We start from the raw sequence: 13,335 nt of genomic DNA, 5'->3' as shown, positions 1-13,335 counted from the left end.
ACAGACAGACAATATTGTATCCTCCCGATGACTCGTCATTAGCACATTACACACATTAGTTGTTGCATTAACCAACCACTGAGGGCCACTGGCACTGCAGACCAAGAAACCAACTAGCAGGTGTCATGCAATGTATGCAATAAATGAAGTGTTGAATAGGGAGTCAGAGTCTTCTATACATTGAACTCAGCAATTATACAGAACATCAAGTCTTGACAATGGCCTGCAAATGGTCAAAATAAAACATATGTAATTGTTTTTTTATTAAAGAAATAAAAACCACCTTGAATGTATGTGACAATATGCCAGACATATTCAAGGCCACACCAATATATTTCATTACAGTTTGTAATCCACCTCTCCAAGTGAACACATGTTATCATGCAGCACAAATAACAATACTGGTAACCAGGCTTTCAAATTAACATCGCAATGCTGCACTAGCATACATAAGTGAATTTTCTACAATCAACAGTATCACAGTAAATGGTTTCCTGCAAATCAAAAACTTACTCCTTTACAGATCTGTAATAATTAAAATGTATTGTTATAGCTATAAATAGTAACACACACATTATGTGTGTCTTTAGATATATAATAATGAGTGGCATTTTTACTCATTATTACAACAGGCATAAAAAAAAAAAAAAAGAGTCTAGGTTTTTCACTTTTACATTTATTAATAACCAAGATTTACCGGGGTATACTATCTTTCTTGTTTTCCCCATCTCTTCTTCCAAGATTAAACATTTTCCATACCTGATGGCAAAACTGGACACAGAAACTAGTGCAACAGTTATTACCATGTTGATATTTGACCAAAACAAATAACATGCAGATAAAATCGGAAAGCAATTCTCCAGTATAATTTATTATACAAATATTAGAAACTTTTAACATGATAAATATCTAGCGTTGACACTGGTTAATCATCTGTTTCATCAGTGGATATGCTGGCTGGCCACTAAATAATTTCAAGCCCTGGCTAACACTGTTACTGAGATAATCATATTAAAATTATGAAAGACAAAATACACCAATGTGCATCATCAGCACACAAGGGGAAATATAACAAAAGGATTCAAGCTGTTATTCACCAATATTAAATGTGATGAATAAACTATATAATAAATTGGCAAAAACTATAAGTTTAGAATTAATGGTTAATGGGGTTTATTTTTATTGCATCTTCTTTGGTTAAGGAAAAAAAATTAACCTGTGAAATATCACTTCACACACACACGTTTTAAGGCATTTAGCATGATTACATTACATTGTGAATTTTCATGCAAACTTCAAAAACAAATTTGGATTAAGGGTCATGGTTTTGAAGGTAAAATGAAAAAAAAAAAAATTAAATTTAAATCCAGAATTTTCCAACTAAAAAAAAAAGTAAAAACAAAGAAAGAAAAAAAAGTAAATGGCAGTCTGATTTTGGCTTGGGAAATAGTACTGAATACAAATGTGTAGCAAGTACCAGTATCAATATGTTGCAATCATTCAAAAAATAGAATTTAGTTTTAAATGAAACACTTTACAATAGAATTTTTTTTTTTTTAGCCTTTCTTTTATAATTTGTCTACACAAAAACAAATAAAATGTAGTGGTTTTCAAACCAATGTTCAAACAATTTCATAACTATTAGCAGCCTGTTTTGTCCCACTTGAATCATGAAATCATACTGAATACCATAAGCACAGCTAACAGCGATTAGGTTAAATTAACAAACAAAAGATGCAATGTTGTTTAACCCACAGGGAACGCCTTTTTTCATGCCATGGAATTTACGTTTTCTAAATTGGACACAAAAATAGTCTTTTTTGTTATTTCCAAAACACTTTTACTTTTCCTATTGCGTCAAACAAAACTGTAATTATTTACAAAAAAGGGACATTTTTGTAGGAGGATGGGGCCGACTATAGGTTAATTAAGTTCCAAAAGTTATTATTCAGATACTCTAAGCAGAGGAATTTTGTACTTGTATATAGTTTTGAAGGTTAACTTACAATAAGTGTTAACTATACAGTTTAAATCTATGTACTTGTATATAGTTTTGAAGGTTAACTTACAATAAGTGTTAACTATATAGTTTAAATCTAGGTACTGTATACTGTTATTTCCACTTTCATTTTTCATGCAAGTAACAATGCAAACACAGACAGTGCTGTGGACAGCTGTTAGCACACAAAACTATTTCTTGGACGATTTAAGTCTCATTACACGTGTGGATATTATAGCTCATTATGACCATCTTCAATATGAAAATGAATTGTATTTTGGGAAATCGTAGTTTGTGAGCAATGTAAAACAATAATGACAAGGCTTTTGCTTTCCAATTCAGACGTGTATTACTATATGTGAAATTTTATATTCTTTTCTTTTCAATAAATTTGTTTTAGTCAAAACAAAGCGGTTTTTAAAATAATAATTACAAACTTCAGTATTTACTGACTGGTTATGTCCCTTATCTAACAGATCTTGTTGAAATTGTGTATTTAATGCTGCATGATTAGAACGAAGTGTTTAAATGAAATATGTATTAAAAAATTTATAATTAAAACAAATTCTAGCCAGTAATTTAAATGCTGTTATAAACATTGTAAATCATTTGTGAAAAATACTCACAGAATTTGCAATCAAACTGCTCATATGTTCTACAATAATCAATTAGCAGAGGTGCAGAAAATTACGAGGTTTTTTGTAAAATTTTATTATATGGGATTCATTTCATAAACATCTAATGTTATTTATTTCAATTTTCATTTCGATTATGCTTGTGTCATGTAAAAGAAACACCACACACATTCACAATTAATGTTTATTTATTTTTGTGATTTTTATGGCCTTATTAGGGATCTTACAAAATACTACTAAATGTTGGAAACTTTATTCCAAAACAAGAATATCATATTCTTAATCATTTACAATACACAGCCACAGATGGGTAAAATTGCAGTCTCCCACTACTCAGTGGTAAAATATCAGTTTTAATTAAGGATTTTCCATGTTTAAAACTCCGAATGGCCTTTATTGGAAGCAAAAGCATTTAAAACACCGAAATGACCTTTATTATAAAGTTAACCTTCAAACTGCCTAACAACTTTAAAGGTAAATGGTCCTCCATAAAATTGTATGGTACTTAATTTTTTCTTTCTTACGGCACTGACAGCTACTGAAATGGCTGTGCTACTTGTCACTGTACCCAGACAATTTGATGTGGATGGCAATAAAAATGACGTGTTCCTACCTGGTTTGCCACCGTGTCCCTCCCATACATCCCATGTTGTAAATATGTATCCATAATTACAAAATATAGCTTTAAAATTTGTTAAAGAATTGATGGTTTGGCACAATTTGTGAACATTTCTTTCATCCTGAATTTTAGGAACCAAACTAGAATTGTCTTGGTGTCCTAATTGTTGTTATTAAACAAAAGGCAACACTTGCCTTGTGCCCACCCCCACCCCACCCCACCCCACCCCTAGAAGATGACCCCTGAATAACAATTTCTCTATATCCAGTATTTTTGGGTGTTCATAGTTTGGCACTTTGATTGTACTGAACTTTGTTAAGTACACACTAGAAACAGATTTAATTGTCAGGATGTGTGGTAGCTTAGAATTCTTCAAGTGATCAACTTGAACTTAGCCGTTGCTTATCCCCACCTAAGATTACACGTTTGGGTCAAGTATTACCAAACGTGTGGGGGATTATGCACACAAATATTAATATTTACATTACATGAAAAAAAATTACCATTTGCATGAAATGAATTTATAGACTGTAGAATGGCAAAGCAGATTTAAATCCATAACGCATCTTGTTTTGTAATAATCCTTTATGCAGGACTTTGGAGTGAAAGGGAGGCAACTGTTAACCTGCTGCAGTATCCAATATGCATGAACAGCATACAGAAAACCAAAAAGTGTGTTAGTGTAATGTAATACATCGTAAAAATATCAACGACTGGTAAACAAAATAAATGATAAGAGGTCAATGTGTACACATAATAGGCTAAATGTACCATCAAAGTGCCATGGTTACACACACACACATACACACACATTAAATACCAACATGGAAAGAACAGGTACAATTTGTCCTCAATAAATCCTGGAATACACACAACTTAAATAGTAATGTAGTAGTTGAGATAACCAAATTGATTATTTCCATTGAAAAAACAACAAAAAGAATAACAGTGTTTTTCTCTCCAGCCACAGGCTACACAAACCTGCTTTTAATACTCAGTCCTATCTGAAGAAAATGAAGGCGTCCGGCACAACATAATCTTATTTAAGTTCTTCAGCTATATGGTGGGTAAAAACAGCCAAGCGACACAGTTTGTCGAAAAAAAATTCTCAAAACAAAGATGAAGAAAAAATATATTTATATATCTATGTTCATATATCTCCCACACATGCATAGACCAGCATCCATTAGTCTAGATTTTTTGAATTTTCTTGCCCACTACAACAGGGTTTGCTTTTCTAATCTGTTGTTGCGCCAACTCCTTGTAGTCGAACGTACAACTGTGTTTATCTGAATATCGATGCAAGCTGCAATATAAGCCTCCACAACGGCATTGAAAGCCTGTAGGAAAAAAACAAAAACATTAATAATAAAAACAGACCAAATGATGGTAGCTACACAATTGACTGTAACAAGTGATGTAATGGTTTAAAATATACATCAGACGAACCTGATGTTTGATACTATCCCAAACCCTTCCACTACTCCGTGCCGTCGTATTTTCAACAGGACATATTTTCTCTTAGCAGGTCACCGTGAGCCAGATATAGTATGCAACACCCGTTCATCTCAAGATGTACGTACATACAAGGTTTGATGATCCTATATGAATCGATAAGAAATGTTTACAGACGGACACACATATTGTACCATAATAAGTTTGTTTTGTTGAATGACTAAAGTCTGAACCCAATTGTTAACAACTACAATAAATTACTCTCCTACCTTTAATTACTGTTACTGTTTTCCCCAATAAATTTGTCCAGACACAAGTTGTGAAAAAACCATTACAGTGACACAGATTCCACATGAGACTTTAACGATGTCGCCAGTATCGACTTTAGCTGAGATAGCATAGGGCAAAATACATGCAGTTTTCTGCCGTCTGCCATTTTGCTTTTTTATGGAATACTCTTCATGTACTCCAAAGTATGTGACATAATTAATATAAAATCAACAATCTCCAGTGGTATCTTTAAACAAACAAATACTGATAAAAAAAAATTTAATATGACATCATCATGTTTGCTTTTATATCATAACATGTTATGACTTCTTTAGATTAAGTCCTATCCTGTCACCCCTCTTGGAGAATATTCCATAACAAGGCAAAATGGCAGTGGGCACAAAATTACATGCTTTCTGCCCTATGCGATCTCAGCCAAATCGATATAGCTGACATGGTTATCATCTAGTACGTGGAATCTATGTCATTGTAATCTGTCAGGACAAAATATGGGTAAAATCTAACGAAAAATAAAAGTAAGAGAGCAATTTATTGTAGTTGTTAACATTTTGGTTCGGACTTTAAGAGCACACTGATTAATTAATCATCGGCTATTGGATGTAAAACATTTGGTAATTCTGACAGTCGTCAGAGGAAACCCGCGACATTTTTCCTAATATATATATGCAGCAAGGGATCGTTTATATGCACTTTCTCACAGACAGGAAAGCATATGCCTTTGACCAGTTGTGGTGCACTGGTCGGAACAAGAAAAAAACCAATCAGATGAATGGATCTACCGAGGTGGTTCAATCCTGCCATATCAACTACGTGTATAAAATTAACAACAGGCCATATTATTTGTGCCCAATTTCCTTCACAAATGTGTGCTCCCTATCCGAGTTTGCTGCATTGTAAAATGTCCCCATGTTAACCAGACCACCCGAGTTTGCTGCATTGTAAAATGTCCCCATGTTAACCAGACCAGCCGAGTTTGCTGCATTGTAAAATGTCCTCATGTTAACCAGACTATCCGAGTTTGCTGCATTGTAAAATGTCCCCATGTTAACCAGACTATCAGAGTTTGCTGCATTGTAAAATGTCCCCATGTTAACCAGACTATCAGAGTTTGCTGCATTGTAAAATGTCCTCATGTTAACCAGACCAGCCGAGTTTGCTGCATTGTAAAATGTCCTCATGTTAACCAGACCAGCCGAGTTTGCTGCATTGTAAAATGTCCCCATGTTAACCAGACCAGCCGAGTTTGCTGCATTGTAAAATGTCCCCATGTTAACCAGACCAGCCGAGTTTGCTGCATTGTAAAATGTCCCCATGTTAACCAGACCAGCCGAGTTTGCTGCATTGTAAAATGTCCTCATGTTAACCAGACTATCCGAGTTTGCTGCATTGTAAAATGTCCCCATGTTAACCAGACTATCCGAGTTTGCTGCATTGTAAAATGTCCCCATGTTGACCAGACCAGCCGAGTTTGCTGCATTGTAAAATGTCCTCATGTTAAAGCGGCTATGTCTGGAATATTTTTATTATTTAAGCATTTAGAACAGAAAATCCCATTACGGTTGGTGCATATAAGACGCTGCACTCCGAATTGGTTTCACTACACTGGCTTTTCCAAGTTAAAAATAAACCCACTATTTTGAAAATGGGACACTTTTGCCGGGCTCCCTCTGGGCTAAAAATAGTACGGTTCGGCTACTGTTGCATTACAAAAACCGAGCGGATTCTAGCAGCCAATTCCTAGCATCCAATTACGCTAGCAGCCAATTTCAGCAAACCCCCATGGCGACGATCTAAACACTGGACTCATATGCCTTTCGATTGTTACCTGTATTTCACACACTTTTATGCTAATTTTTAATTATTCACTACAACTTAAGAATTTTAGAGTTTTAAAGAGTATCTTTATATAAAAACAACACAAAAACAAAATAACAACCAAGACTCATTTTCACAGTCTTATTGTTACTAATATCCGTATAAATACAACGTAACCGTTTTATTAAGCACTTTTATAATATCTGAAGTATCACTTTAAAAATCCGTCTGTACTACGGTAATATAGGATGTCCAACTAGTATCGTATAGCCCACACCACAACACACATTATAAAAGGCGTAATGGTCCGGTGTTTAGAACGTCACCATGCGTGTCTGCTGAAATTGGTTGCTAGCGTAATTGGCTGCTAGGAAGTGGCTGCTAGAATGCACTCGGTATTACAAAATGGCGAGAATTGTTCTAACTGGCTAGTAAGCATTTGACGATATGCGTTAATGACGACAACTTGCGAGTGAATTAAAAGTGCAGTTATGCTTGTATTTGAACTTAGAACTTGACTGTATACGATTGAAACCAGACATTGCAGCTTTAACCAGACTATCCGAGTTTGCTGCATTGTAAAATGTCCCCATGTTAACCAGACCAGCCGAGTTTGCTGCATTGTAAAATGTCCCCTTGTTAACCAGACCAGCCGAGTTTGCTGCAGTGTAAAATGTCCTCATGTTAACCAGACTATCAGAGTTTGCTGCATTGTAAAATGTCCCCATGTTAACCAGACTATCCGAGTTTGCTGCATTGTAAAATGTCCCCATGTTGACCAGACCAGCCGAGTTTGCTGCATTGTAAAATGTCCCCATGTTAACCAGACTATCAGAGTTTGCTGCATTGTAAAATGTCCTCATGTTAACCAGACTATCAGAGTTTGCTGCATTGTAAAATGTCCTCATGTTAACCAGACCAGCCGAGTTTGCTGCATTGTAAAATGTCCCCATGTTAACCAGACTATCAGAGTTTGCTGCATTGTAAAATGTCCTCATGTTAACCAGACCAGCCGAGTTTGCTGCAGTGTAAAATGTCCTCATGTTAACCAGACTATCCGAGTTTGCTGCATTGTAAAATGTCCCCATGTTAACCAGACCAGCCGAGTTTGCTGCATTGTAAAATGTCCCCATGTTAACCAGACCAGCCGAGTTTGCTGCATTGTAAAATGTCCTCATGTTAACCAGACTATCAGAGTTTGCTGCAGTGTAAAATGTCCTCATGTTAACCAGACTATCAGAGTTTGCTGCATTGTAAAATGTCCCCATATTAACCAGACCAGCCGAGTTTGCTGCATTGTAAAATGTCCCCATGTTAACCAGACCAGCCGAGTTTGCTGCATTGTAAAATGTCCTCATGTTAACCAGACTATCAGAGTTTGCTGCATTGTAAAATGTCCCCATGTTAACCAGACCAGCCGAGTTTGCTGCATTGTAAAATGTCCCCATGTTAACCAGACTATCAGAGTTTGCTGCATTGTAAAATGTCCTCATGTTAACCAGACTATCAGAGTTTGCTGCATTGTAAAATGTCCCCATGTTAACCAGACCAGCCGAGTTTGCTGCATTGTAAAATGTCCTCATGTTAACCAGACCAGCCGAGTTTGCTGCATTGTAAAATGTCCCCATGTTAACCAGACCAGCCGAGTTTGCTGCATTGTAAAATGTCCCCATGTTAACTAGACCAGCCGAGTTTGCTGCATTGTAAAATGTCCCCATGTTAACCAGACCAGCCGAGTTTGCTGCATTGTAAAATGTCCTCATGTTAACCAGACTATCAGAGTTTGCTGCATTGTAAAATGTCCCCATGTTAACCAGACTATCCGAGTTTGCTGCATTGTAAAATGTCCTCATGTTAACCAGACTATCCGAGTTTGCTGCATTGTAAAATGTCCCCATGTTAACCAGACCAGCCGAGTTTGCTGCATTGTAAAATGTCCCCATGTTAACCAGACCAGCCGAGTTTGCTGCATTGTAAAATGTCCCCATGTTAACCAGACCAGCCGAGTTTGCTGCATTGTAAAATGTCCCCATGTTAACCAGACCAGCCGAGTTTGCTGCATTGTAAAATGTCCTCATGTTAACCAGACCAGCCGAGTTTGCTGCATTGTAAAATGTCCCGATGTTAACCAGACCAGCCGAGTTTGCTGCATTGTAAAATGTCCTCATGTTAAAGCGGCTATGTCTGGAATATTTTTATTATTTAAGCATTTAGAACAGAAAATCCCATTACGGTTGGTGCATATAAGACGCTGCACTCCGAATTGGTTTCACTACACTGGCTTTTCCAAGTTAAAAATAAACCCACTATTTTGAAAATGGGACACTTTTGCCGGGCTCCCTCTGGGCTAAAAATAGTACGGTTCGGCTACTGTTGCATTACAAAAACCGAGCGGATTCTAGCAGCCAATTCCTAGCATCCAATTACGCTAGCAGCCAATTTCAGCAAACCCCCATGGCGACGATCTAAACACTGGACTCATATGCCTTTCGATTGTTACCTGTATTTCACACACTTTTATGCTAATTTTTAATTATTCACTACAACTTAAGAATTTTAGAGTTTTAAAGAGTATCTTTATATAAAAACAACACAAAAACAAAATAACAACCAAGACTCATTTTCACAGTCTTATTGTTACTAATATCCGTATAAATACAACGTAACCGTTTTATTAAGCACTTTTATAATATCTGAAGTATCACTTTAAAAATCCGTCTGTACTACGGTAATATAGGATGTCCAACTAGTATCGTATAGCCCACACCACAACACACATTATAAAAGGCGTAATGGTCCGGTGTTTAGAACGTCACCATGCGTGTCTGCTGAAATTGGTTGCTAGCGTAATTGGCTGCTAGGAAGTGGCTGCTAGAATGCACTCGGTATTACAAAATGGCGAGAATTGTTCTAACTGGCTAGTAAGCATTTGACGATATGCGTTAATGACGACAACTTGCGAGTGAATTAAAAGTGCAGTTATGCTTGTATTTGAACTTAGAACTTGACTGTATACGATTGAAACCAGACATTGCAGCTTTAACCAGACTATCCGAGTTTGCTGCATTGTAAAATGTCCCCATGTTAACCAGACCAGCCGAGTTTGCTGCATTGTAAAATGTCCCCTTGTTAACCAGACCAGCCGAGTTTGCTGCAGTGTAAAATGTCCTCATGTTAACCAGACTATCAGAGTTTGCTGCATTGTAAAATGTCCCCATGTTAACCAGACTATCCGAGTTTGCTGCATTGTAAAATGTCCCCATGTTGACCAGACCAGCCGAGTTTGCTGCATTGTAAAATGTCCCCATGTTAACCAGACTATCAGAGTTTGCTGCATTGTAAAATGTCCTCATGTTAACCAGACTATCAGAGTTTGCTGCATTGTAAAATGTCCTCATGTTAACCAGACCAGCCGAGTTTGCTGCATTGTAAAATGTCCCCATGTTAACCAGACTATCAGAGTTTGCTGCATTGTAAAATGTCCTCATGTTAACCAGACCAGCCGAGTTTGCTGCAGTGTAAAATGTCCTCATGTTAACCAGACTATCCGAGTTTGCTGCATTGTAAAATGTCCCCATGTTAACCAGACCAGCCGAGTTTGCTGCATTGTAAAATGTCCCCATGTTAACCAGACCAGCCGAGTTTGCTGCATTGTAAAATGTCCTCATGTTAACCAGACTATCAGAGTTTGCTGCAGTGTAAAATGTCCTCATGTTAACCAGACTATCAGAGTTTGCTGCATTGTAAAATGTCCCCATATTAACCAGACCAGCCGAGTTTGCTGCATTGTAAAATGTCCCCATGTTAACCAGACCAGCCGAGTTTGCTGCATTGTAAAATGTCCTCATGTTAACCAGACTATCAGAGTTTGCTGCAGTGTAAAATGTCCTCATGTTAACCAGACTATCAGAGTTTGCTGCATTGTAAAATGTCCCCATGTTAACCAGACCAGCCGAGTTTGCTGCATTGTAAAATGTCCTCATGTTAACCAGACTATCAGAGTTTGCTGCATTGTAAAATGTCCCCATGTTAACCAGACTATCCGAGTTTGCTGCATTGTAAAATGTCCTCATGTTAACCAGACTATCAGAGTTTGCTGCATTGTAAAATGTCCCCATGTTAACCAGACCAGCCGAGTTTGCTGCATTGTAAAATGTCCCCATGTTAACCAGACCAGCCGAGTTTGCTGCATTGTAAAATGTCCCCATGTTAACCAGACTATCCGAGTTTGCTGCATTGTAAAATGTCCTCATGTTAACCAGACCAGCCGAGTTTGCTGCATTGTAAAATGTCCCCATGTTAACCAGACCAGCCGAGTTTGCTGCATTGTAAAATGTCCCCATGTTAACCAGACTATCCGAGTTTGCTGCATTGTAAAATGTCCCCATGTTAACCAGACCAGCCGAGTTTGCTGCATTGTAAAATGTCCCCATGTTAACCAGACCAGCCGAGTTTGCTGCATTGTAAAATGTCCTCATGTTAACCAGACCAGCCGAGTTTGCTGCATTGTAAAATGTCCCCATGTTAACCAGACCAGCCGAGTTTGCTGCATTGTAAAATGTCCTCATGTTAACCAGACCAGCCGAGTTAACCAGACTATCAGAGTTTGCTGCATTGTAAAATGTCCCCTTGTTAACCAGACCAGCCGAGTTTGCTGCATTGTAAAATGTCCCCATGTTAACCAGACTATCCGAGTTTGCTGCATTGTAAAATGTCCCCATGTTAACCAGACTATCCGAGTTTGCTGCATTGTAAAATGTCCCCATGTTAACCAGACTATCCGAGTTTGCTGCATTGTAAAATGTCCTCATGTTAACCAGACTATCAGAGTTTGCTGCATTGTAAAATGTCCCCATGTTAACCAGACTATCCGAGTTTGCTGCATTGTAAAATGTCCTCATGTTAACCAGACTATCAGAGTTTGCTGCATTGTAAAATGTCCTCATGTTAACCAGACTATCAGAGTTTGCTGCATTGTAAAATGTCCCCATGTTAACCAGACTATCCGAGTTTGCTGCATTGTAAAATGTCCCCATGTTAACCAGACTATCCGAGTTTGCTGCATTGTAAAATGTCCTCATGTTAACCAGACTATCCGAGTTTGCTGCATTGTAAAATGTCCCCATGTTAACCAGACTATCCGAGTTTGCTGCATTGTAAAATGTCCCCATGTTAACCAGACTATCAGAGTTTGCTGCATTGTAAAATGTCCCCATGTTAACCAGACTATCAGAGTTTGCTGCATTGTAAAATGTCCTCATGTTAACCAGACTATCAGAGTTTGCTGCAGTGTAAAATGTCCTCATGTTAACCAGACTATCAGAGTTTGCTGCATTGTAAAATGTCCCCATATTAACCAGACCAGCCGAGTTTGCTGCATTGTAAAATGTCCCCATGTTAACCAGACTATCCGAGTTTGCTGCATTGTAAAATGTCCCCATGTTAACCAGACCAGCCGAGTTTGCTGCATTGTAAAATGTCCTCATGTTAACCAGACTATCAGAGTTTGCTGCAGTGTAAAATGTCCTCATGTTAACCAGACTATCAGAGTTTGCTGCATTGTAAAATGTCCCCATGTTAACCAGACCAGCCGAGTTTGCTGCATTGTAAAATGTCCTCATGTTAACCAGACTATCAGAGTTTGCTGCATTGTAAAATGTCCCCATGTTAACCAGACTATCCGAGTTTGCTGCATTGTAAAATGTCCTCATGTTAACCAGACTATCAGAGTTTGCTGCATTGTAAAATGTCCCCATGTTAACCAGACCAGCCGAGTTTGCTGCATTGTAAAATGTCCCCATGTTAACCAGACCAGCCGAGTTTGCTGCATTGTAAAATGTCCCCATGTTAACCAGACTATCCGAGTTTGCTGCATTGTAAAATGTCCTCATGTTAACCAGACCAGCCGAGTTTGCTGCATTGTAAAATGTCCCCATGTTAACCAGACCAGCCGAGTTTGCTGCATTGTAAAATGTCCCCATGTTAACCAGACTATCCGAGTTTGCTGCATTGTAAAATGTCCCCATGTTAACCAGACCAGCCGAGTTTGCTGCATTGTAAAATGTCCCCATGTTAACCAGACCAGCCGAGTTTGCTGCATTGTAAAATGTCCCCATGTTAACCAGACCAGCCGAGTTTGCTGCATTGTAAAATGTCCTCATGTTAACCAGACCAGCCGAGTTAACCAGACTATCAGAGTTTGCTGCATTGTAAAATGTCCCCTTGTTAACCAGACCAGCCGAGTTTGCTGCATTGTAAAATGTCCCCATGTTAACCAGACTATCCGAGTTTGCTGCATTGTAAAATGTCCCCATGTTAACCAGACTATCCGAGTTTGCTGCATTGTAAAATGTCCCCATGTTAACCAGACTATCCGAGTTTGCTGCATTGTAAAATGTCCTCATGTTAACCAGACTATCAGAGTTTGCTGCATTGTAAAATGTCCCCATGTTAACCAGACTATCCGAGTTTGCTGCATTGTAAAATGTCCTCATGTTAACCAGACTATCAGAGTTTGCTGC

The 13,335-nt window shown here is 37.9% G+C and overlaps 1 protein-coding gene across 4 annotated transcripts in view; it reads right to left on the bottom strand.

The window, feature by feature from the left end:
* Nucleotides 1–248: 248 nt before the first annotated feature.
* The window catches only part of LOC121373337 (AN1-type zinc finger protein 6-like), a 36,213-nt gene continuing 23,126 nt past the window's right edge, over nucleotides 249–13,335 (bottom strand). For all 4 annotated transcript variants that reach the window (XM_041499913.1, XM_041499912.1, XM_041499911.1 and 1 more), the window contains one exon: nucleotides 249–4,593. In XM_041499913.1, coding sequence (XP_041355847.1) covers nucleotides 4,445–4,593 — 149 coding nt within the window. In that variant the 3' untranslated portion in view covers nucleotides 249–4,444. The remainder of the gene's footprint in view (nucleotides 4,594–13,335) is intronic.

The sequence above is a fragment of the Gigantopelta aegis genome, chromosome 5 (genome assembly GCF_016097555.1).
Source record: "Gigantopelta aegis isolate Gae_Host chromosome 5, Gae_host_genome, whole genome shotgun sequence".
Classification (NCBI taxonomy): Eukaryota; Metazoa; Mollusca; class Gastropoda; order Neomphalida; family Peltospiridae; genus Gigantopelta; species Gigantopelta aegis.
This window is presented reverse-complemented; position numbering and strand designations above follow the sequence as displayed.